Genomic DNA, 27,294 nt, shown 5'->3' with positions numbered 1-27,294 from the left:
TTCACATCTTGTTGATTGGTGTGTAGGATCAGACTATGTATGCATTCCTTTTTTTCATGATCCTGGGAGACAAGCAAATAGAGAAATCGCTATCCATAAAAGGAAAACAAATCAAAGCAGATTTTTGGTTACTTATCAGAATTGTGGTGTTTATAGCTCTTCCGAATATTTATTTTAAACTTGATTGTTCCAGAGGACATCTTTCCTTGTAAATCGTGTGGGATTTGGTATCGGAGCGAAAGGAACCTACAAGCTCACCTTATGTATTACTGTGCCAGCCGGCAGAAATCTGCATCCACTCCTACAGAGGAAAAGCTCAAGGATCCTTCACCACATGAGCGTATCTGTCCCTTCCCACAATGCAACAAAAGTTGTCCCAGTGCCAGTTCACTGGAGATCCATGTTCGGAGTCACAGTGGTGAGTAAATTTACATCTATGGTTAAATTGTTCTAGTACAGCAGGTCTCAATTTAAAATATTCTGGGTGTAGAGTGGGGTAATTAGGGTGCTGGATTGCAACCATTTGAGTACAAAAGAAATAACTTGGAGACTTCACAGAAGTGGGACAGAAATGAATATTAATTAAATCAAGACATCATCATATGAGTACGCTCACTTGGGGGAGCTGTGAAGCTAAATGGTAGTCGGTACTTAATCAAGTCAATGTTTGTTAGCACCAGGGAATGGTATCTGCCAATTACATATTTAGTGCAGTTAGAAAGTGTTCATATAGCCAGCCTCAAACGGTCCAAAAAAAAATAACAGAGTAACAATTCCAAATTCCAAATACAAGTTTGTTTCACTTAACTATAACACAAGTCTGGCAGCAATGGCTGTGTTCCAGAACAAATGATTTGTGCTTCTGGCTCTGTTGACCCGTTAGTGGTATTATGGCCACAAAAAATACAATTAGGTTCCACGACATGCCAACAGCAATGAAATCACGTAATATAAAGTGAATGTCCGATTTGTCATTCTGACAAATTAGCAATCCAGGCTTTGGATAATAATTCCTGAATTGATCCAGAGTCATTGGCTGGAATTCTCTGATGTCGTTCGCTCAGCAGGAATTCCAAAACTGATGTAACGTGAACTTCCCCAACATGACATAATAAATCCCCTAATAAAAGCCTAATGCTTTGTACCTGGAATCATGCAGCGCAGAAGAGTCCCTTCAGCCCATCGAGTCCATACCAAAACATTAGAAACACCTGAACCCCCACCGAATCCCATCTGCCAGCACTTGGCCCATGGCTCTTCCAGATGCCTTTTCAAGGATGTGAGGCAACCTGCCTCTACCACCCTCCCAGGCAGCGCATTCCAGACCGCCACCACCCTCTGGGTAAAAAAATGTTTTTCCTCAAATTCCTCCTCAACCTCCTGCCCCTCACCTTGAACCTATGTCTCCTTGTGACTGACCCTTCAACTAGGGGGAACAGCTGCTCCTTATCCACTCTGTCCATGTCTCTCATTATCTTGTACACAGCTGTCAGCGTGTATATATTCCCAGGTAAAGCCTCGTAACCTCACCATTTTAACCTTAAGTAGAAGCCTTATAGTTGGCATCAGCCTTGGTTCAGTCATAACACTCTCACCTCTGGGTCCAATTTAAGCACATAATCTAAACTGACAGTCGAATGGAATGCTGAAGGACTTGAATGTTTGAAGATCCCGCATTTTGGATGAGGTGTTAAATTGTTGAGCTGTCCATCTTCTCGGATGAATGTAACAAAATAAATCCCATGGAAATGCTCACAGTGGTGCAGATGTGTTCCCCCTCAATTAACATCACCAAAACAGATGTTCTGGTCTTGAAATTTGTGGGGCCTTGCTTTGTGCAAATTGGTTTCCCTGCATTTCAAGTGTTAATACACTTCAGTGATTAGTTAGCTGTGCATAGCTTTGGAATATCCTATGGTTGTGAAAGATGCTACATAAATGAGTTCAGTATTTTTATTTAGATATTTTTCAGAGGCGTTTTAGAAGTGCGCCACATCATGGGGCCTCCCATTGTCTAATTCTTTTCAACTTCTCTAAAAAGTCTAAAAGATTGCTGCAGTCTTCCTTTGTGAATCTGTGTTCACTGTTTTTTTTTGCCACTTCATTGTTACATCTGGCTTACTCCTGATAATAGACGACATTATTTTACATATTTATCCAGAGGTAAAGGCAGGGAAATTTCACTGGGTGAAGTGGAAAACTCGAGCATTGCAGTAGGAATGTTGCTTTCCAAATTATGATGTGATTTCAAAAGCTCAGAATAGTTTAATATTGTTCACCCAATGAATGACGGCGCATTTTAGTTTAACTTGAGAAAAAGACTTCAAAATTAAATTAATAGACACGTTGCTTGCCATTCATTATGGACTGTTTTGGAAAACCCATGTTCAGTTAAACACCTGTAATGGAAATGTTTGTCAGAAATATATCAACGGAAAAAATTGCAGTCTAATGTTCTAGACAATGAATGAGTCCCTTATTCACCTCATTACTTCATTCGCAGTAACATAGAATAGCATTGAACATGGTGAAAAAACAGGCCATTTAGTCCAGCCAATCGAGCCAGCGTTTATTCTCCACTCGAGCCTCCTCTCATCCTTCTTCATCTAATTCGATCAGCATATTCCTCTTAATTCTTTTTCCTCTTGAAATACATTAATGCTACTCTCCTCAACTAATTCCCATAGTAGCAAGTTTCACATTCTTACCACTGAGTGAAGATGTTTCTTCTGTATTTCCTATTTAACTTTTTATATAAAAGGCCTCTAGTTTTGCTCTTCTCCACATGCGACAACACTCTCTGTCTGTCTATTATATGTCAAAATCTTACATAATTTTGAGGCTCTTTATTAAGTCACCCCTCAATCTTAAAAGGAGACTCTTGTAGATACAAGTTTTTCAAATCTAGAATTTGTGATGTTTCTCCAGATTGTTTCATATAAAATAAAATTTAAGATGCTTCTCGCTTGCTTGACTGCCACTTTCAGACGGGAATTTGTTTTTCGAGCACCAAAATGATGTGACACGCTGTTGGAGACACAAGTCCATGCCCACAATACATGTAGACAGCATCAGAATACTGCATTGCAGTTTACATTTTTTCCAATCACGTACTGAATGGGCAGCATAGTGGCACAGTGGTTAGCACTGCTGCCTCACCGCGCCAGGGACCCAGGTTCGATTCCTGGCTCGGGTCACTGTCTGTGCAGAGTCTGCACGTTCTCCCCATGTCAGCGTGGGTTTCCTCCGGGTGCTCCGGTTTCCTCCCACAATCCGAAAGACGTGCTGGCTAGGTGCATTGGCCATGGTAAATTGCCCCTCAGTGTACTTGAACAGGCGCTGGAGTGTGCCAAGTAAGGGATTTTCACAGTAACTTTATTGCAGTGTTAATTAATGTAAGCCTACTTGTGACACTAATAATAAATAAAATGAAAGTAGCTCTCATAATAGTTTCAAAGCTATTATGAGATTAGAGTTCACATTTTTAAAATTTGTTTGTTGATGGGAGGTGGGCATTGCAGGCTAGGCCAGTATTTATTGCCCATTCATAAATGCAGAAATGCCTTTGAGAAGGTGTTGATGAGCCGCCACCTTGAACTGCTGCAGTCCATATGGTGTCAGAACAGCCACAGTGCTGTTAGGAAGGGAGCTCCAGGATTTTGATCTAGCAACAGAGAAGGAATGACTATATAGTTCCAAATCAGGAAGGTGTGTGGTTTGAAGGGGAACTTGTAGGTGGTGGTGATCCCATGTAACTGCTGCCCTTGCTCTTCTAGGTGGTAGAACTCGTGGTTTTGGTAGGTGCTGTCGAAGGAACCTTGGTGAGTTGCTGCAGTGCATCTTGTAGATGGTACACACTGCTGGCACTGTGTGTCAGTGGTGGAGGGAGTGTAAGTTGAAGGTGGTGGTAGGGTTGCCAGTCAAGCGGGCTGCTTTGTCCTGGATGACGTCAAGTTTCTTCAATATTGTTGGAGGTGCACCCATCCAGGCAAGTGGAGAATGTTCCATCACACTCCTGACTTGTGCCTTGTAGACAGTGGACAAGTTCTGGGGAGTCAGGACATGAATTACTTGCCACAAAATTCCGAGCTGCTAACCTGCTGTTGTAGCCACAGTGTTTATTTGGCTAGTCCAGTTAATTTGCTGGTTGGTGGTAACCCCCAGAATGTTAATAGTCAGGGATTCAGCGATGGTCATGAATTGAATCCATCATAAGGATTTACACTGACTATTTCATTTTTGGACAAACTTTCCAGAAAAAAGCGCCAGGGACCCGGGTTCGATTCCCGCTGTCTGTGTGGAGTTTGCACATTCTCCCTGTGTCTGCGTGGGTTTCCTCCCACAGTCTAAAGATGTGCAGGTTAGGTGGATTGGCCGTGCTAAATTGCCCCTTAGTGTCAGGGGGACTAGCTCGGGTAAATGCATGGGGTTATGGGGATGGGGCCTGGGAGGGATTATGGTCGGTGCAGACTCGATGGGCCGAATGACCTCCTTCTGCACTGTAGGATTCTCTGATTCTATGAAATGGTTTAATATGCGTGAAACACGCAAAGAAAACCAAGCTGAGAATGCATTTTGCCTCAAAATGTTCAAATTTGGATTTTTGAGTACAGTTCTGAACACCACGACATTCTTAGACAATGTAGAACACTACTAACTTCACTGTAATGTGAATGTTTTATCCATAGCTCAAGTTCTGTAGCTTGTACATGGTAGTAATGTTTTCACAGGAGGGAGGGAGGCAACTCAAGAGATGGATCTCCGCTTCTTAAACAAACCATATGTTCAGTCTCTGGCTGGAAGTCTTAACTTTGGGCTGGGGAAGTGAATCCTAGGATGGAATGAAGAAAACCAGCAAGCACATTTAGATACTTCATGTGGCAACCCTGCCACCTTAGCCACATGAAGTATTTATTTTTCCAGCTCTGTGTTCTTGTAAGCAACTTTGGGTGCTTCTTCTGTAAAGCTCCGAATGTCAAAGAAACATGCCATTGATGGTGAAATTCACCTATGGGTTGGGTTTTGCTTACAGCTTTGTTTGTGGAATTTCCTTGATATCTGAGAGACCAAGTACACATGGCCACACCGAACCTCATAGAATAAATGGTAACAGTAGCGGATTGCGTAGCACGGACAAATTAAAAGAGACAAAGGCAGAAAATGTTGGAAAATATCAGCTGGTCTGACACCATCTGTGGAAAGAGAGAGAATAGGGCTAATGTTTTGATTCTGGATGACCCTTTGGAACTGGTCAGATGCTGTCAGACCTGCTGAGGTTTTCCAGCATTTTCTGTTTTTGTTTCAGATTCCAGCATCCGCAGTACTTTGCTTTTATCAAATTAAAAGGGAACTAGAGGAAAGTTGCCAAAAGCAGCAGGTACAAATCGTTGCCATTGTGAAATTGGATTGGGAGCAGGGGGGCAAGTGGGGGCAATATATTAATGAAAGTAATAGAATTAACCTCTTATCACAGGACAAGAACATAGATTTTAGAAGGAAGTGATTTTAAATTGGCATGTAATTAATTTGCAATCTCTACTTTAAGCTGCACCAATTCAGCTTGAACTGAATTAAATATTCAAGTGGTGGCTGATCTTAATACCTTGCAGTTTTTTTTGTAAGGAACAAAAACTCTAAGATGGATGTTGAGTTAATGCACATTCACTTGTCTTTTAAAAATTATACCTTTCAATGTTGCCATTGTCATTGGTTTTCAGACTGTTGTTTGTTCTCTTATTGATCAGGTGAAAGGCCATTTGTGTGTCTAATCTGTCTGTCAGCATTTACAACGAAAGCAAACTGTGAGCGACACCTGAAAGTGCACATGGACAGCCTGAATGGTAATTTACTCTTCAACCCAGAAATTCTACCCACAAGGGACTTTTAATTTGTTGATTTCCCCCTGCATAATGTACTACCCTCTCACGTGTTATTGTGTGTAGTGATGAATCATATTCAACACACAAGGTACTGTTTCATTCATAAATATCTTCTCCAAAATGTAGTGAGATTTTCACAGTAAGTTCATTGCAGTGTTAATGTAAGCCTACTTGAGACACTAATAAATAAACTTCAAAACTTTTAAACTTTAGTGCATTGTTCAATTTACTTGAATGAACTGGTCAGTCGTAATATCCAATAAATAATTCAAATCAAAACTTAAGCACTTTCCCCTCCTCTCTCAAACTGCTGACCACTACATATTCCAAGAAGGGAGAGCAACTGGTATCCTAAAGTTTTTAAGTTTCAAGTTTATTTATTAATGTCGCAAGTAGGCTTACATTAACACTGCAATGAAGTTACTGTGAAAATCCCCTAGTCGCCACGCTCTGGTGTCTGTTCAGGTACACGGAGGGAGAATTTAGCATGGCCAATGCACCTAACTTGCACATTTTTCAGACTGTGGGAGGGAATCGGAACACCCGGAGGAAACCCACGCAGACACGGGGAGAGCATGCAAACTCCACACAGACAGTGACCCAAGCTGGGAATCGAACCCCAGGTCCCTGGCATTGTGAGGCAGCAGTGCTAACCATTGTGCCGCCCATATCCTGGCTCTCCAGTGAGTGATGTATAATAGATTGCATATTCCAGACTGTGTGTACCTTTCCATTCATCCAAGATGGAAATTGTACTTGTGTGATGTTTCAACTAGTATTCGGAGCTCCACTTACTGAGACTTCCATCTTTAAATATTGGACAGCCATGAGATTAAAATCCAGATGTTCTGATTCTGAGGCAAACCATTTATTTATTGCTTGTTCTTCCAGTCAGGCCAAAGGCATACCTCTAAACTCAGTTAAATTGGCAAAGCTGTAATCTTATTTACACTTTGGGCTCTTGTCCAGTTTTCTTGAAAACTTTAATTATTCCATTTATCTTTATATAGCTTGGGATATCTCTACCTGGAGCATTGCTGTTTTGGAAAAACATGATTCTATTTTTGGAAAAGAAATGAAATCTCCATCTAAAACCAATTTTTCTTTCTATATTTTCCTTCCACCTGATTCTTGCATTTGTTTGATTAAAAAAGACATGAATCAGTGAAAAAATAATGAGGTCCATTTAATGCATTTTCTCAGACAGTGTATTGCTTGGGAGGCACAGGGATGTGGAGATATAAATCAGTAACTCTAATGGTATAATGTGAACTACATTGGTCACCAGACTACCCAAGCCAAAGACCTTTTTTCAGCTATCTTGATTACTGTCACATTCTTAGCTCTGATTCAGACCAGCCCAAAGTAAATATAGAGTTTAAACAGAGCTTTTACGCAAGAGCTAAACGTAATCTATTTCGATGTCCTACTTCAGATGATGTCTACTTTTCTCGAATGTGTTCTTTTTGGTCACTTGTAGAAATGTATAACAAAACAATTGTTTGTTGAAGTTCTACGTTACCTCAGTTTAAAATTGCACTTTACTTCCATTTTGAGTCATTTACTAAAGAACGAAGTGCTTATACCAATATAGTTCCTTGAAGAAATCCGTTCTTCTCTTGCAGTCTGTTCATTTCTACAAGTGTAAAACTTTTGTAATTTTAGCAAAATTGTTGCCGTTTGTGCCCCCTCAGAAAAACCATAACTCGTTCTAAAGCATTTTTCACATCCGCAAGATCTTCCAATGTGTTTGATAGCAAGTGAACTTACTTTGAATTTGTCACTTTGATTTTCTTTAATGAGGAAGTATATTAGTTTATTAACACATGGCAAGTACCGCAACTGTAATGAGATAAGAATTCCATTTATATGTGCCACAGCACTAGAGGGTGCACTTCCTGCACAGACAGAGATCATTGACAGAGACATCGCAGGCCGCTGCCTGTATTAAAATGTACAAAGACGGTAAAGAAAATACAACATTGCTCTGGTTTTCTCCCCGTGACCCCACCGCTCCCTTGCATCCCTACCCCCATGGCCCTCTCAAATTACCTTGCTCCAGTCTACCTTCTGGACCCCTGGCTGCTTCCTTTGTCGATGGCTTGTTTTTCCCTGGTCCTTCCTACTTCCCTCACATGGTTCGCTGCTTCTCTTCCTGCTCAATCGTGTAGCATCTTGCCACTAGCTCACTTCTGGAAGTGATGGTGGAGAGCACACCGGAGAAGCGAAGGGAATGGCTGGGGGTCACAGGAGGGAGCGGAAGCTAAAATTTCCATATTCTTGCTGATCTTAGAATCATTGAATCCCTACAGTGAAGAAAGAGGCCATTCAGCCCATCAAGCCTGCACCGATAATAATCCCACCCAGGTCCTATCCCCATAACCACACATATTTACCCTGCTACACCCTTACACAATGGGGCAATTGAGCATGGCCAATCAATCTAACACATACATCTTTGGAGTTTGGGAGGAAACTGGAGCTCCCAGAGGAAACCCATGCAGACACAGGGAGAACGTGCAAACTCCACACAGCCAGTGACCCGAGGCCAGAATTGAACCTGGGCCCCTGGCGCTGTGAGGCAGCAGTGCTAACCACTGTGCCACCATGCCACTTAGTTGGGGAAACTATACATGCACCAGCAGCCAGGGTAAGAATCGACTTCCCGTCTTCCTAAGCAATTGATTTGTTTTATTTTGGAGATGTTAACTGAGGAATAAACATGAGTCAGGAGATTAACAAGACCGCTGTTTTTGTTTAAGCAGTGCCTTGGAACTCATCCACCCAAGAAGGCAGAAACGCTCTCAGTTTAATGACTCATATAGAAGGGAACACCTTCAGCAAGGCTTCTGCTTCAGTGCGAAGCTGATATGTTTGAGACATTTGTTTGTAAGATATTTTAAAAGGAAATCATGGGTTTAAAAACTAGACGCTATATACTTGTTCTCAATATCCAAGGTAGCCTCTATTTTTAGCCTATTTGGAAGTGCTCTTTTTACAATAATGTCACATGGATTCCCTTCAATAACCATTTGACTAACCAAATATTGAAGGGATTAGTTTCAGTTGACGGTAGAATTGGGAACTCTCCTTCCATCATTGAAGTCAATAAAAGTTCACCTGTTTTCAGACTGATTGTGACTCTGTTTTGTAGATCGCAAGGAACTCTTTCTAGTGGAGGACAGTAATTATTATACCTTCACTCCCAGATCTTTTGTTTGGTTTGTGGCATCAAATTTAAACCGTTTGAAATGGTAATAGTTGACTTGTATTCTGTGTTTGATTCACCCAAAAGAAAGGTGCATGTGGCTACAGCCATTCTATTCGTGCATCAATTCATATGGACTGGATGTCCCAGTCGTCAGTGATATCATTGATTATCATAGAATCAACGGCACGGAGACAGGCCCTTCGGCCCAACTGGTCCATGCCAACCAAAATGCTCATCTAAGCTAACCCCATTTGCCTGCATTTGGCCCATATCCCTCTAAACTTTTCCTATCCGTGTACCTGTCCAAATGCCCTTTAAATGGTGTCAATGTCCCTGCCTCAACCACTTCCTCCGGCAGCTCATTCCACGTAGGTACCACCCTCTGTGTAAAAGAAGTTGCTCCTCAGGTTCCCATGAATCCTTTCCACTCTTAACCTAAACCTATGCCCTCTAGTTCTTGATTCCCCAACCCTGGGAAAAAGTCTGAGTGCGTTCACCCTAACCATGCTCTCATGATCTTATACACCTCTATAAGACCACCCCTCAGTCTCCTACGCTCTAAAGAAAAAAGTGCTAGCCTGTCCAATCTCTCCCTCTAACTCAGTCCCTTGAGTCCTGGCAACATCCTTGTAAATCTCTTCTCCACTCTCTCCAGTTTAACAACATCTTTCCTATAGCAAGGCGACCAAAACTGAACATACTACTCCAAGTGCGGCCTCACCAACATCCTGTACAATTGCAACATAACTTCCCAACTTCTATACTCCGTGTCCTGACTGATGAAGGCCAGCATGCCAACAGCCGCCTTCACTGCCCTATCTACCTATGACTCCACCTTTAGAGAACCGTGCACCTGAACTCCAAGGTCCCTCTGCTCCACAATATTCCCTAAGATCCTACCATTCACTGTGAAAGTCCTACCTTGATTTGACTTTCCAAAATGCAACACCTTACACTTGTCTGTATTTTATCTTGTATATTCTTATGTTCATCAAGTTCAGACAATCAGAATGGCATCCTCGCACTTTCCATGTCCCAAGACACTTTACAATGAATGATGTACTTTTGAAGTATAGTGACTGTTGTAATGTAGGGATGTGGTAGCCATGTTGCACAAGGTGAGCTCCTACAAACAGCAATGTGTTAGTGGCCAGGTATTCTGTTTTTAGTGATGTTGGTTGAAGGCTACATGTTGGCCAGGAAGGACATTGGAAGGAATTCCCCTGCTTATCTTTGAATAGTATTATGGAATCATATGCACCCACCTGAGGGGCACAGCTGACCTTGGTTAAATATCTCACCCAAAAGACAGCACTATGGCACTGCAGTACATCCTCAGTATGGCAGTGGAATGTCAGCCTAGATTTACTGCACAAGTTTCTGGAGTGGGACTTGAACTCTCAACCATCTGACTTGGGCGAGAGTGCGAGACTGAACCAATCCTGATACGGGTTCAGTTTACGAAATATGCAAGCCTAGGAGATGCTGAATGCACAAAACTAGACAGTCAGCACACGTTCAGGATGGAAAGGAGAGGGATAATGTTAAAACTGTGGGGGGAAAGAAAGTTTAAAATAACAAAAAGCAATGGAACAACCAGTATTTTTGTAACCCAGCTCTGTGGCACTAAATGTCTGAGCCAGAATTGCATCCCCAGTTATGTCCACAATTGAGCAACTCCATAGCTGCCTTTTCTAATCCAGTCAGGCATCTGTGGCTGGAAAATCCCTGACTGAGTTGATGCTATAAGTTTGTTTCTCGCACCCTTAGATTAGAATCAGCTGGGTTCAAGAAGCAGAAGTGATACTTTATTCGAATACTACAATTAGTCTTCCTAAAATTAAATCCTATAGAAATGTATTTAAAAACCAAAGTTTCAACATGAATTGAAGGTCCTCGTTTCACTCAATAAACTTAAACTTTCATAGTTCCCAATCCCTGAACTTGGTAGAAGTTCACTCTTTAGATGCATTTTCAAACTGTTTTCATTGTAGTTGAAAAGTAATTAAAACAGTTAGGGTTATTGTCAAATCCAGCAATGCGATTGTAACAGTTTGAACTATATTAAACTTACTTTTATTGTGCGTGCGTATGCGTCTTCGTGCGTGCGTGTGTGCATGTGGAAGTATATATTTTCCAGTTCACAATGTAGCTCTCTCTGGAATGTTGCTTCCTGTAGTTGACTCATTTTGTTCATGATTGTGCTCCGCCCTTCCAGATAGGTTCGTTAGCCATAGGTCCACAAAGGACCTACAAGCATCTCCCTCCATTGGAAAGACGCAATGGTTGTATATAGCTTGAGGCGCACCACTCAACAATCACAGGGCAAAGTGAGGAGATAGGCCTCCATCAACTACCACAGCCGGAACTAGGATTCAACTTGTCATTCTGCATCTAGTTATCCAGACAATCGAGTAAACTGACCCCAATACTGAGCTCTCCACCCCTCCAGTCTAGTCAGAAGCTGAACAAACCTACAGGAGAAAACTGCTTTGAAATTGTTATTTAATTTGGCACCATTACAAAGTCCTTCAAGTTGAATGTGAGCTAAATCTACATTCAGTCTGAAGGCATTAAATCATATCTGCTGTTAATAAAATAACTTTCTTGAGAGATCCAGTCAGTACATTTGTTTCCCAGAATGTTTGACTTGATTCCTGTATTAATCATTCTAATATATTTTAAACATGGTGTTTTGATATATTGGCATGTTAAAACAAAATATTTTGAATAGAATTCAGCTTACTCTATTCTTTCCATTTTGCTCATTGAAAGTGAAATAATGCTCTAACAGTACTCCCAGTTTAAAGGCATTAGGAGCGATTAGAGCAGCGAGCTGGGAGACTCAAGCAGAGGACAGGTCGTGGGCTTCCCTCTGGGCGCCACGGCCTCTGTGTCCGGGTGCCATCAGCTCCACGCCAGAAATCGGCACAGAGCTGCATAATGTATTCAAATCAAAATTTGCATCTAATTAGCGGGCCAGGGACTGAAGTCTCCAGGCGCGCTAGAGTCCCCCCAACCAGGAGTGTTTCACTCCAGCGGGGTTTACAACAGCTCTCCACTTGCAGGGAGCTGGCGGCCCAGCTGCGCTGCAGTGCAGGGGGTGCAATTGAGACCCCACTCACCGAGAAGGTCAGGGGCAAGGGGGTTGCCCTCTGGGCATTGCTGAGGGTTGTGGTGGGGGGGGGGGAGGGATCAAGGCTGGCCCAGACACATCCGGGGAGGGGGGGTCCAGTGATCGGTGCATGTTGGGGGGGAGGGGGGGCACGGTTGCACGGCCAGCTATGCGGGGATTGCTGTGGCGGCCAGCGATCAGGAGGCCATCAGTGCGGGGCCACTGCGCGTGCGCTGATCTCCGCTATGACAGATTGGCGCATGCGCAGTGCCCCACTCGGCACTATGCTGACAGCCTGTCCTGTGGAAATAGGCCCTGCCCACTGATATTTAATGAGATTCGCGCTAGTGCACTCTGCAGCACACAGTGTGGGAGATTCAGTTTTGAAAATCCCGCTGAGAAAAACAGCGTGATTTACTCCAGTTTTTACGCAAATTCGACACTTGGAATTTTTTCGGGAAAGTCCCATCCGTTATATTGTTTTTAAATCCTCCTCCTGCCAAGAATCTTGAATGAACATTGTCTTTGAAGAAATTTATTGGTAAAATAACAGGTAATCTGCTACACTGAATCTGATTAGATTCTTGACTCAGGGATTTGTGATGCATAGATTCATCAGTCATTGTCACTTTGTTCTCAGTTGGGCATTTAATCCCCGGCAGTGACAATTTATCTCCATGGGCCATCCTGCTTACTGTTCTCATGCACTGAACAGTAAAACAATGTCTCCAAGGAGTGAAGTGACACTGCCACTAACATTCAGAGGAGGGTCTGTAATTCATACTCTCAGGTCAATAAGGATGAATGACAAAAGTGCACAGTGAAAGATGAAAGGAAACTGGAGGTTTGGATTTCCTGTAAATGACTTTTGTAGAAACTTCGAGCAAAGAAGGCCATAAGCCCTTCAAACCAGTGGTGGTTAACATAATATTCAGTGCTTTCAGTTTTTTTTGAACACACATAATTCATTCCCAGAATCAAAGAAGGAATGAACATTATTACTAAGGCACATTTTATTCTGTGCTTATCATTATGCACTTTTATGGTTCCCTTGCCATGGAGATTTGCTTGGAGAAATCTATTCCCACTTGTATTAATAAGTATTTGGGTGGCACTGCCGAGTTATTTTGCTGGAAATCCTTGGCCCATTTGCAAGAGTTTTCATGTAAACTGCATGTGCATGTAGACTGGAAGCTATAGTTTACAGTTTAACAACAGATTACATTTACATAGAGCCTTTTAATATAATTTCCAAGATGCTTCCCAGGAACATTATGAAACAAAGTTTGTGACACCGAGCCACAGAAAGAGATATTAGGGCAGATAATTAAAAGCTTAGTCAGAGAATTATTTAAACCAGTGTCTTAAAGGAGGACAGGTATAGGGGGCCTAAAGCCACTCCAGGTATGGTCACCAGTGGCAGAGCGATTAAAATCAAGGGTGTTCAAAATCGCTTTAATAAGCATTAGATGAGAATTTGTTAAGTGCAGATTTCTGAGTGTTATCGGGCTGAAATAACAGATTACAGAGATAGGGAGGGGCATGGTCATGGAAGGATTTGAAAACAAATGAGAATTTTAAAATCAAGGCATTGAGCAGGAGACAACATAGGTCAGTGAGCACAGGGAGATAGTTGAATGGTGTGGTCATAGGTCAAGACACGGGCAGCAGAGTTTTGGATGACCTTAGGTTTAGAGAGAGTTAAAAATGGGTGACCATTCAGGGATGCATTGGAATCATCGAGTCTAAAGGGAATAAAAGCATTAATGAGTGTTTCAGCAGCAGATGAGCTGAAACAGGGATGGTCTTACCCTTCCCCCACAGTCTTACCCTTCCAAGTTTTCTCTTTAGTTTTATGGAGAGTTTGCAAGGTGACAGTATTTTAAACTAGCGTTTAGAATTTGTTCAGTTATTTTGGCACGTAAGATCAAGTTATTCAGAACTCTGACAGAAAACTGAACACCTCGACACAAGCCAGTGACCAGATACAATTACCAAAATTGGCATTGCATGCTTGCACTAGTGTTTTACTGGGTAAAAGAAAAAAATAATTTGGATTTCCCAAAGGCATTCGATAAGGTGTCATGCAACAGACTTGAGCAAAGTTAGAGCTCGTGGAATGAAAGGGACAGCTGTGGCAACATAGATGTGAAGTTGGCTGAGTGTGACGTATTGAAGAGTAGAGATGAAAGGTTTTTTTTTGGACTGGACGAAGGTTTGTAGGAGTTCCACAGGGAATAGGATACATGTTCTTCCCAGTATTAATGATCCAGACCTTGGTGTATAATGCACAGTCTCAAAAATTGCAGATGATATGAAACTTGGAGATATTGTGAACCATTAGAGCTTCAAAAGGACATAGGTTGTTGGAATGGGTGGACATTGGCAAGATGAAATTCAATACGGGGAAGTGTGAAGTGATGCATTTTGGTAGGAAGAATGCAGAGAGACTATATAAAGGGAGTGAGGGACCCGGGTATATATGTACATAAGTTATTGAAGATAAAACAGGTTGAAAGAGCTATTAATAAGGCATTCAGCATCCTGGGCTTTATCAATAAGGGGAAAGAGTACAGAAGCAAGAACATTGTGTTAAACTTGTAAAATATTGTCTCAGCCTCAGCTGGAGTATTACATCCAGTTCTGGGCACCACATTTTAGGAAGGATGTGAAGGATGCAGAAAAGATTCATGGAAATGATTGAGGGACTTCGGTTACCTAGGTTGGTTGGGGAAGTTGACTTTTTTTCTGAAGATGAGCAGGTTTAGATGAGATTCAATAGGGATTTTCAAAGTCATGAAGGATCTGGACAGAGTAGATAGGGAGAAGTTGTTCCCATTGGTGAAAGGAATGAGAACTAGAGTACAGATTTCATGTAATTGGCAATTATGAAACAGTGGTGACATGAGAGAAGTGTTCTGGACGCAGCCAGTGGTTAGGAATGCTGTCTGAGAATGTGGTGGAGGCACAGTCAATTGGAGCTTCCAAAAGAGAATTGCATCATTATCTGAAAAGGAAAGATGCGCAAGGTTACGGGGAGTGGCATTAGATTAATTGTTCCTTCAGAGAGTCAGCACAGGCACAAGGGGTTGAATGGTTGTATTTTGTGTTATAACTATTCTGTGATTTCTTCGGGGGATAGCTAAGGAAGCATCTCTATGGATGTTGCCGATGTGGTCTTGGAAGACATTGGACAAGGTTCTACACACGAGTATTTATGAAAATGAAAAGGTATAGAATTGGAGGTAACATCATGATATGAGTTGGTAATTGGTTCGAAGGTAGAAGATGGACAGTAGCAATCAAGTCAATGATCTCTGATTGCCCAGTTAAGACAAATGATATTCCCAAAGACGAGTCGATGGAATTGAGATAGCAAATAATCATCATCACAGTGAATAGCAGACTTGAGGGGCTGAATGGCCTGCTCTTGCTCCATATGCAAAATGTTAAGTAAACTACATTTTTAAACAAGGGATGCATTGGTTTTAAAATGTTAGAGTAAGGCAGGAGTACCAAATTGAGAGAGGTGGTGTGAATTTTAAAGAACATATCTCAGAAGACTGTTGTGTGGTTTACCACAGGTGTTTGTCACGGCTGTGGATTTGTCTCTACCACAAGAGATATCTTGTACAATCATCTACTTACCAATCATATGGCCTGCCAGCCAGGGGCAAAAGGTGACTCATCTTCTCCAAGGACAGGTCTACCTGCACTTCCTCCAACAGGTAAGCAACAAACACATGCTAGAAACGTCCCACTTCCTGCTATTTTAGTGTCAGCTTGAAATGGCAAATGATAGGTCTGTTCCTTATTTATTGCATCACTTACCAAATGATACTTTTGTAAAATGATTTTTAAAAGTTGGAAAATATTCATATTTTAATATTACAAAGGTAATGTAATTTGGTAACAATGGGGGAAGTAACATCCAAGTTTAGAAACATTTCCAATTTGTGTATTGGCTGTATAAAATTAATAACACTTAAAAATTCTATTTAGTGGATGAAAGCCGAAAATAATACTGGATTTATGCAACTTTTGTTTATATTTCTTTTCGTTGTAATCTGTTTATGACAGGTGTGAAGGTTGCAAGTCCTTTCCTAAGCCTGAAGTGTAACCAGTGTGAGTATGTTGGGGATTCTGAATCAAACTTGCAGCAACATATTTCATTGCATGCTGTACAAGATACATTTCAGTGCAGCCAGTGCCATGAGAAGCTAAGAAATGCTGCAGAGTTGGCCAAGCACATGGAGATTCACCAAGATGATGAGCCATGGCACAATATGGAGGAGACAAAGAGCAGGGATGACGGAAGATCTCCAGCTTTGAGCAGAGAAGTTTCCGAGGAACTTGACATAGTCGTGAAAGTCAAAGAAGAGCCTCTCAATTTGCAGTATGAAAGTGAAGGTGATGGGACAATGGTGGAGGGTCAGACAGCCCCCACTCCTGACCGATCTTCCAACGTTTCATCACCAAGAAGCACACTGATAGCAAAGGTGAAATCGGAGTGTTCAACCCCAACACCAGCCTCGAGTCCTGTCCATTGCGGGACAGGTTCAATTATGCCCGAAGGAACAGTTCTGATACCATACATGTTCAGTCATGAAACTTCCACATTTCCACAAGCTTCTGAAATTTTAGCCAAGATGTCTGAGCTGGTCCACAGCAGATTAAAGCAAGGAGCCAACAACTATCCGCTTCTCTATGCGGGAGCACCCATTCAAAAAGGAGCAACGTGCTATGAATGTGACATTACGTTCAATAATATCAACAATTATTTGGCACACAAACGACTCTACTGTTCCAGCAGGCATCAGCAGGCGGAAAACCCTACTGTCGATGACACTGTGAAGGATTCTGCACCCGCACATAGAAATGAACAAGTAACTCATAGCCCAACTTCTGGAACAGAAAACCAGCTTGCTTCTTCCTCACAAACTGACTCAGAAAGAGACCTGCGGACACCAAATGTTGAGAGTAAACCTCCAGAAATCAAAAGTGAAGACAGTGCCATGAAGGATACCTCATCTGAAGGGGAAAATCTTAGTAGAGTCAGTGAAGGCAGCCAAAGTCCAAGCAACTCTGTTGAAGATTTTGATGATGACCCTTCAAAAACTGTCTGTGAAGCCTGCAATATAAGGTTTACCCGACATGAAACTTATGTGGTCCACAAGCGTTTATATTGTGCTTCAAGACATGACCCCCCTCTTCGCAGGCCAAACGGAGGAAAAGCGGCAATCCTTCAGCAAATTGTACGTACACGTAAACGTAGAAAACTGTATGAGATTCATGGTACTAGCCATCAGCCCTTTCCTCCACCTTCCCCAAGTGAAGTATCTGTTCATAGTCCTTCGGCTGCCATCCTTCAAAGTGCTGGGCTACCTAACAATGTGGAACCTTTGAAAATTAAACAAGAGGCTCTCTCACTTTCTTCAAGGTCATCAGATTCTCTTTCCCTATCAACAGGTTATATATTAACAACACAGTCCAGTGCGACATCATCACCAGGTTCAAGTTTGGATGTTGATGGACCAATTGATCTTAGCAAAAAGCCTCGTATTCAGGAAGAACCGTTGATTCATGTTGCCCCTTTGCGTCCAGCCGCTCACATTTCAACAGACTATCATGAATGTACCTCCTGCAAAATTGGTTTCAACAATGTAGAAAACTATCTTACTCACAAAAAGTATTACTGTTCTGCTACTGCTCTTCAGCACAGCAAGGTGGAGCATCCGGCCAGAGTAAAGATGCAGGCATCAGCTTCAGTAAAAGCCAAGAAAAATAGGGTGGAAAATGCAGACTCTCCAATACAAACCGAGGAATTGAAGAAAAACGAAATAAGCACTAAATGTATTCCAGAAAGTCCAAACATAGTACATGGCAGTGTTACACCCAACAGCTCTCCAGGAATGTATCACAGTAGTTCAGATGTTTTGCAAGATGGGCTTCAGATGTCACCCCATGTTAAGACCTTCTCAGCATCTCAGCGCACTCATTCAGTCATCTGTCCCTATTGTCCACTTAATGGACCAATTGAAGGAGACCTTATTGATCATTTTAAGAATGTTCATGATTTGTTGTTGGCCAAGCAACTTTCAACTGGGCACTCAGCAGAGGGCTTAATGCACGATATTTCAGCACCAGGTAAACCCATGACAAACAATATTTCTGAAATCAGTCCTCCGAATTCCATAGTTCCTGCCCCATCTCTCAAATCAGTTGCTCAAATACAGAAGAATATCCCGAATGCCAAAGATCAAAGAGAATCGGTCTCTTCCCAGTCATCAGTTGAAAGTCCTTTGCAAAACATCTCACCTAAACCTTTAGTGACACCCTCCCCTAATGTTGCTTTGAAAATATTACCAGTGCCTGAAAGTCCCAGGAACCCAGGTTTCAAATCCCTCAGCCCAGCCATGAATGTTGACAAATCTGTTCAGACAGCCATGTCACTCCCAGGCCCGGTGCAGAATGGAAACCACAGATACTGTCGCTTGTGCAACATCAAGTTCAGTAGCCTTTCAACTTTTATAGCTCACAAGAAGTATTACTGTTCTTCTCATACTGCAGAACACGTGAAATAAGTCCTTGCATCTGCAAGCTGTATCGTGAATGTTTGCTCTGATTTTTTGGCACAAATTACCTAACACCTCAATATCTGTGCATTTGCTGTACAGTTTAGAAACAATCATGAAAACACAACATTGGTTTCTGGTGTTCAAATGTTAACTACATTCCAGTCTTAGGACGTTGAAATGTCCCACGATAGAGAGAATATTTTTTTTCCCACCCTATCCCCTTAAATTGGATTCATTTTCAAAACTCCTATACTTAGCTGGGGAAGCACATTAGAAGGATTGTACTTTTTCAGTTGACTGAATAAGGATGATTATGTATAAAATTAAGTCTTTCACACCTGTTTACATGCCATGTGAGAGAACCAATAGGCGTGTTTACCAGCTGTGTAATATAAAATATTTTTGTAATAAATTCCCAAATCAAATTAATCATATGCTAACTTTCTTAGAAACATTTTTGGAATATTCCGTGTGCAACCTTTGGGTGAGTTTATAACAAAACAAGTATTATACTTTCATCTCTCTCTTTTTTTGACAATCTGGCACCTACATTTGCCTTCTCTTCAGGGGAAGATTTGCAGATTATGAAAATGGAGGGGGTTAAAGTTGAAGTATCACAAGTTTATTCATTGTTAACCTCATGGGCGCTGGTTGAGTTTCTGCCTTTGAGGGAATTTTAATGCAATATAACTTTGTCAGTGTTTTCAATCTCCGAGACATCCCATGCCATTAACAACAGCCCACCTGCCATGAATTTCAAACCTTTTTTTTTTGGCCATTGGATGTGTTTTAATTCTAGGACAGGCTTGGCTTTGATTGGCAGACTGGCCAGAACTTGGCCTTGAAAATTCAGTATTTTGTAATTCGAGTCAAAAATATTGAAAATGATTCCTAAGAAAATATTGAAACAGTCGTACGTTTTCTCACAATGTTAATCTCACACATTCTGACAGTTGAATACTACTGAAATATTGAAACATGATCACTAGGGGGCAGAGTAGTTTAAAGCTAGTTTGTATAGATTTAGTGATACTCTTGCTAATTGTTAGTGCATGCTAAGCTGTCAGTCTTCATTTCGGTACTTTCCGTTCAACTGTAGTAATGTCTCCAATTTTTATTTATTAGTGTTGTATTTATTATCAGGGTTTACATGCAATGCAATGCCAGCACCAAAGCAAAAACGTGCTGGCAACAGCATTATTTTTTTATTTTTCAACTTCATTTACCAGAACAGGACTCAAATTAACCTAATAAATGCAATTGGGGGGAAACACTAATTTGAACTGTTTTGTTGTACAATATCCATAGGTCCAACGCATCCCAGGATTTAATTGCCTATCTTTTGCATTTTTATTATTTGTAGGCAAAGCTTATTGCTACAATGTACATTGTGCGCTTAATGAATGGAATGGTGTCATGGTGCTTTAATGTGAATGATCCCCACTCTTTATCAGTCTGGTCGTCTTCATGAATAACTGTTGATCATGATTGTGTTTCATGTTGCTCATCTAAAAGGTGTAATGTTGGAAGAAAGGAACAAGTTGCCTTGTTCAGTGGCATTTGTGTGAGTTTGAAAAATACCTTAACATTTTTTAAACCCGAGTGGAGCCAGATGAAAGGAGGAAGAGATGGCTATCAACCTGACTGGGCCGGTTCAATCGTGAATAAACATCACTGCAATTAGAGCACAGAATAACACAATTTGGCCCATCATACATGTGGCAGTGTTTGCTCTTAACCTGACTTTCTAGCTCCACCTCTTCCACTTTCTAGCACCCCCCCCCCCCCCCCACCCCACTAACCCATCAATGAGTGTCATGCTCTGTTTGGAACTGAACAAACTAATTTTTTAAATGTTTATTTATGAGTCACAAGTAGGCTTACAATAACACTGCAATGAAGTTACTGTGAAAATCCCCTGGTCGCCACACTCCGGCACCTGTTCAGGCACACTGAGGGAGAATTTAGTATGGCCAATGCACCTAACCAGCACGTCTTTCGGACTGGGAAGAAACCGGAGCATTCGGAGAAAACCCGCACAGACATGGGGAGAATGTGCAAACTCCACACAGACAGTGGCCCAAGCCGGGAATCAAACCTGGGTCCCTGGCGCTGTGAGGCAGCAATGCTAACTATTGTGCCATCTTGCTGTAACTTTTCCTCTCTTGATGGCAAATGAGAGGCAAGAGTGGCACTTGGACCAAAAATTCAGTGGTACCGAGCAAGCGTCCTCTGTGCTCCCCGGCAGATTCACTTTCTTTTTGGGTCAAAACATGTTACTGACCAAATATTACATCTGTGGACTGTTACCTACAATGCCTCGGTAGTCTATCTGAAGATTATATTGTGGTATAATTTTAAACATCATTATAGATTTTATTCATCCAAAAGATTGTTACATCACTAAATTAAATAAAACACTTCTGGCTACTATACAGTTTGTAGACTGCTAATGTTTTCTAAAGATGTACGAAAGCAATGACATTTTAAATGAAGTTGGATCAAACCCGAAGGTCTCTGAAACTCTTGTTGTTTGCATGATTGTTCCTATGTAATCAGAAAAGCTATGCTTTGGTTGCACGTGTGTCTTTCTAAGACTTTATGAAATACAAGATTTTTTTACTTTTCCAGAAGGTGCTGTTAATTTATTTATATTGTAGAGCAGTGTTTACTATGATAATCTGTGGAATAAACCTTGACACATGTCTGTCTCTCTCTCTCCTTCTCTCTCTACAAAGCAGTGCTAATGGATGTTCAGTTTAATAAATCCATTTTTACACTTTTTGCACTGCACTGTATAAATTCTGCTGAATGATGTAGTTTAGGAGCTATTTACAGGATATTTATGTTTCAATTCAGCACTTTTATACCTCTCTGAATTTGCCTAATATAGTGACCAATAACCCTCAACTCTCAGTTGAAAGCTGCCTTCAGTGATTTAACCATTTCTAAGACTGATCATGTTGTTAAATTGAATGTCATTCTTAATTTCCAATTGGGAATTGACCCCTACACACTAGTTTGAGCTATGCATGCTAATAAATTGTCCAGTGGGACATCTGAAGCACTACTATGCCTCGCTTGTCTTTGTGAGTCCTTTTGTTATAATATGTTTCTTTCTGAATCAGTATCTTGAGACAAAAGTAATTGCATTTTCGCATGAAAAGACAGAACCACAGTGAGTATGTTATGTCAGTGAAATTGGACTTTTCCTTGGACTCGACATTCATATTAATCCCTCAGTTGTGTCTGTTATATTCCATGCCTGTATTGGACCGGATACATTAGTTTGTAATGATGCACCTTGAACATGGAGGAAATTACAATGCTGCTTTGAGTTCTTTCATAATACTCACTTGTATCTCCTAGGAATTGAGCACAGAGTTTGTTTCACACACACTCATTGGGAGAGGACAGTATGTAAAGATGAAACCGTGGTGGGGTCTGGAGGGTTACCTGTAATATAACCTAATGGATATGTATGACAGCAATCGAAATATACTATTTCAGTTTTCAAAAGATTCCCCGACAAAAGGCAAGCTTTATTTAGAATAAGTCAATGACTCAAATGCAAAGTATCAATTTTCCCAGCTTCATTCACCACTCTTTTTTTTTTCCTCGGGTAAGTTCCAAAGTTTCTCCTGCATTCTGTAAGTTAAATTTTTAGGGAAAACAATTTGTCAGGTCTAAGGATTGAGTTTTGGTTCTGTGCAGATTTGTGTTAATGTTCCATTCTTAACTTTCCTCTTTATTGCAGGTAAATTGAGAATATTATTTTGCTTACGTAGTTCCCTTAATACTGCATGATATATGAAAAATAATTTGTATGCTAAAAAAAATCTTTTTGCACCCAGAAATATTTCACTTCCTGTTCTGAAAATGGCATCCATTCTGATTGCACCTAATTGAGACAGGTTATGAAGTCCACACAGGGTTTGTTCAGCTATCTGAACTGTTGAAGTCATTTGTAGGATGAGGTGTAAGTAAGCTAGGAGTTCCTCTTGCTTTATGCTGTTTATGCATAAGAAAACAAAATTAATAATTGAAGGAGGATACTTTAAAATCATCTGGTTTCAGGATAGGGTATTAACTTTTGAGAGAAATAAATGAACCCATGAGAGTAAGTAACTCCCAGGAGATTATTGAGATTAAAGTAGCACTCCACTTATCAGGTGATTGTGATGATTGGTCTACCAGTGAACTTTAAGGAATTGGGGGTGTGGGGGTTAATACCTCATCTTACAGGGTCACGCAAGATGGACAGACAAATTCCACCCCCCACCCTTCCCACTTTAATATACAGCACAGAAACAGACCATTTGACCCAACAAGTCCATGCCAATGTTTATGTTTCACTTGAGCCTCCTCCTATTATTTCTTATCAAAGTCTACCATCCTATCCATCTGTTCCCTTCTTTCTCATATATTGTCTAGTTTCCTCTTAAATGCATCCATACCATTTACTTCAGCCACGTCCTGTGGTACCGAGTTCCACCTCCTTATCACTCTTTTTGGGTGAAGAGGTTTCTTCTGAAATCCCTAATGGATTTCTCGGTGATTATTTTATATTGATGGCCTCTAATTCTGCTCTTCCCCACAAGAGGAAACATTCTCTATCCATCTATCAAAACCTTTTGTGGTTTTAAAGACCTCTATAAGATCACCCCTCAGGCTTTTCTTTCAAGAGAAAAGAAACCCAGCCTATCAATTTTTTGAAAACATGTTATTCCATTCTCAGAGTTACAAAGCCAATGCATAGAGCAGACATGGTAAGCTCTTAATCCATCTCCTTGCTTGTTCCAAAGACCAATACAAATTCAATCAAATCCATGGTCCCCACAAGAGAGACATTCTAGATTTAAGCCGACAAGAACCGACATTACATCTGACCTCAGGCTTGATCCTAGCCAAAAGGCCCAGCCTGCCAATACTTTCCTGAGACTGTAAACCCATGCATTTCTGATATTATCCTTGTAGATCTTCCCAGCGCCCCCTCCAATGGTTCAATATAATTTTAATAATATGGTGACAAGAACCTAATGCAAGAGTTCAGACAGGTTTAGCACAACTTCCCTACTTTTCAATTTTATTCCTCTGGCAATAAAACCTAACATTTGATTTGCTTTATTTATGGCCTTTCTAACCTGTGGTGCATCTCTTAGTGATTGATGTATTTGTGCTCCCAAATCTATTTATTCCTCTACTCCATCCAGACTTGTACCTCCCTCTCCTTCTCCACCTGAATGTACTAGCTCACATTTATCCGTGTTGAACGGATAATTTGCCAATTATTTGCCCATTCTGCAAGTTTGTTAATGTCTTCCTTTAATAGTTTGGATAAAGGTAGAAAAATGTTGAAAGACTGGACTGAGTGCAGTATTCACTTTGGAAATCCCTATAAACAGATTCCAGGCACTTGCTCACAGTGCAGCAAGAAAATGGGAGAGATAAATAAGAAATACAAAAATTGGAATGAGAAAGGCATGTTAATCATGGACATTTGTTTCTCAAAGACAAATACCGATTATTATCATAACATTGTGCAGAAAAGTGTATAATATTGATTAATAGCTTAACAGTACAGAAGTCAGAAATTATATAGTTGATGAGAATGTATTCAGTGTGGTGCAAGCTAATGCATGATTTAGATTAGACCCTTAGGATTCCACGGGGAAATGCTAAGCAAGCAGGAAGTGACTGGTTAATGCAATTAATACATATTGGACCCGCATAAACAACACTGTTGAAGATTCCTGAGCACAATTCATTTGAGACAATGGGCTTTCTTCACAGATACAAATGACACAAGTATTTATGTAATTCAGATCCCTGGTGAATTCTCAATTATTACTCTTGAAGACAAAGTGCTGAATTTTAATTCCCAGAGACAGGTGACTCGGGATTGGACGAGAGGTTAAAATTCTAAAATCTGAAATGAGAACCAAACCCGCTTCAAACCTGTTCACTTCTGGTTTAACAGAGTTGGGACAAGTGGCTGCCGACTAATCTACTTGCTGGAGGTAGATTCATCATTTAGATATAATGAGGATACGTGCCTCCATTTTACAATCACCTCCTATTTCCCAAGCCTTAGAAACCCAACAGTCTAAATGAGGCAAGAGGGCTGAATCCATGGGGTGTTTCTTTATAATACCCGCTTATGGACCAAGAGAAGCGAGAGTTTCCATATAGTCAACAAACTTCTACACCTGCTATCAGACCACTCCCCTGCCCCCACTCCTCTTTCTCCCCCCCCCCCAATCCCATCCCCCGTGAAATCTGGATACCATCCCCCATGATCTCTCCCATCCCTCTACCATCTCACCCTCTCACTATATAGATCTACAGGTTTGCGTCAGCAGTGGCCTTGTGCTCTACGCCCCCTCCTTGTCTAGCAGGCCACCAACCTGTCAATCAAGCTACCTGTAGGCAGGAGAGCAACTGATCAAAATTTAAGAGCACTACAGCTCAAAACCACAGCATTTGAGAAACCCTGAGATCACATGCCAACTAACTCAAGAACAGCTTCTTCCCTGCTGCCATTAGACTTTTGAATGGACCTACCTTACATTAAGTTGATCTTTCTCTACACCCTAGCTATACTAACACTACATTCTGTGCCCTCCCCTTTCGTTCTCCTCTATTTACTCTGAATGGTATGCTTTGTATAGCGCAAGAAACAATACTTTATTACAAGTAGGCTTACATTAACACTGCAATGAAGTTACTGTGAAAATCCCCTAGTCGCCACACTCTGGCACCTGTTTGGGTACACTGAGGGAGAGTTTAGCACGGCCAATGCACCTAACCAGCACATCTTTTTGGATTGCGGGAGCACCGGATGAAACCCACGTAGACATGGGGAGAACATGCAGACTCCGCACAGACAGTAACCCAAGCCGGGAATTGAACCAGGGTCCCTGGCACTGTGAGGCAGCAGTGCTAACCACTGTGCCACCATGCTGCCTTTTTCACGCTATCCCACTACGTGTGACAAATCAAATCGGAACCCATTCTTCCCGACCATAAAACAGCATCCACTTACACAACATGCCCCAAGGCAAATTCCTGGCCATAATCTATGTGGTGTCGAATTTAATTGTAGTAAACAAACTTCCCCCTAACAGAAAACAATCGAGAACATTGCAGTTCAAGCTGGGGACTAACCTACTTGCTCCGATAGTCCCAACCCATTCTCTGGTCAACATGAGTTGGGATTGATTCAGCAAGGCTTGCCTGGCAAAAGCAGAAAACCAAGCCTGGCATTTTCTTTTACCAAGATAATCACAGATTTTGACCTTCAGATTTATAAAGCCATAATAGATCTTGGATAAATTATCCATGATCCGTTAGTTCATCAGATCTAACGAATCTCTCTGTTGATTTCAGTTTTGTTGCTTACCCTCTCTCGCTCCTATGACAGTGCTGTTGCAGACAGTTATGTAACTGTACTTTTTGAGCACTTATGCAATTGACCGAAGGCAGCCTACTCTGTTTATAAATTAACTGCTGTATAAAATATAGTTTTTGGGTGACAGATTTGCAGTTGTAATTATTTAGTTTGCTGTTCAAGCTGGCAGAGTTTTTGGCAAACCCCATTTCTTGGCAGCTAAAGTGTACTAAATCAGGCTGAAGGCCCACCCTGACTAATTCTGCCGATCCCACCAATTGTTCTTTCAGCTCCAAATAATCCTGGGTTTCCTTCCACGCTCTTAAAGTTATGATTCCGTTACAGCAATTCGCTTAATCGTCATCACTAGGACATTGGTATTACTTTCACAGATTCCAACTTAATAGGAAATTGGGGGTGAAAAGTGAGATGGGGAAGAAAAGGCATTTAATTGCCTTCAATAAATAAAAACAATCCAAAGTTCTAAGTTCAGAAGACAGGTCATCGGCCTGAAAGCTTGGACAGGATTTCACTGTCCCACACGAGGGTGAATCACAGCAGGGAGGGGAAAGTGTTAAAATCAGGGGCAGCCATACTGTACATGGCTGAGTGGCTCTCTGGCCATGTCCGACCAATGGGAGAACTTCAACATTGGGACTGGTATCGGACAAGAGCATTAATGTTCATTTTTCCAGGCCACCTTGGTGGGTCGATCCATTCTCTCTCTCTCTCTCTCTCTTCCCCCCCCCTCCCCCCCTGCCCGCCGCCACCACTGGAAGGGCAACACTGCCACTGGCAGTCCGGGGGAGTGGTGGCAGGTACTTTTTTTTAATTTCTAGAGAGGCCATGGGCAAGGAAGGTAGCCCCTGTGATCCCAAAGGGGTTTCCCCTCTATACCTTTTTTAAAAAACATTTCTTCAGCCTACCTGGTCAGGGCTCAGGGTCCCTGCCTTCCTCAGCAGAGGCCACTCTTCCTGGTGGTGCTCTGAGCTGAGCTGCTGGCCCTCTGATTGGCGACGCCAGCAGCAGCTGAGCTATATTCTGTCATCTGTAAAATCAAGAGGGAAGTCCCACTGTCTGGTTGTTATGCATGTTTCAGACAAGGGCGCCAGGGTGGTTCG

At 41.5% G+C, this 27,294-nt stretch overlaps 1 protein-coding gene across 4 annotated transcripts in view; it reads left to right on the top strand.

The window, feature by feature from the left end:
• zfpm1 (zinc finger protein, FOG family member 1) overlaps positions 1-21,846 on the top strand; it is a 202,959-nt gene extending 181,113 nt beyond the window's left edge. For 2 of the 4 annotated variants that reach the window (XM_078210738.1, XM_078210736.1), the window contains exons 7-11: positions 194-418; positions 3,777-3,821; positions 5,745-5,840; positions 15,790-15,933; positions 16,286-21,846. In XM_078210738.1, the coding sequence (XP_078066864.1) occupies positions 194-418; positions 3,777-3,821; positions 5,745-5,840; positions 15,790-15,933; positions 16,286-18,789 (3,014 nt within the window). In that variant the 3' untranslated portion in view covers positions 18,790-21,846. The remainder of the gene's footprint in view (positions 1-193; positions 419-3,776; positions 3,822-5,744; positions 5,841-15,789; positions 15,934-16,285) is intronic. The other 2 variants (XM_078210737.1, XM_078210739.1) reach the window with 2 other exon arrangements.
• The last annotated feature ends 5,448 nt before the right edge of the window (positions 21,847-27,294 follow it).

The sequence above is a fragment of the Mustelus asterias genome, chromosome 4 (genome assembly GCF_964213995.1).
Source record: "Mustelus asterias chromosome 4, sMusAst1.hap1.1, whole genome shotgun sequence".
In the NCBI taxonomy this organism is placed as follows: domain Eukaryota; kingdom Metazoa; phylum Chordata; class Chondrichthyes; order Carcharhiniformes; family Triakidae; genus Mustelus; species Mustelus asterias.
The sequence above is the reverse complement of the archived record's forward strand: the minus strand, read 5'-3'. Positions and strand labels throughout refer to the sequence as shown.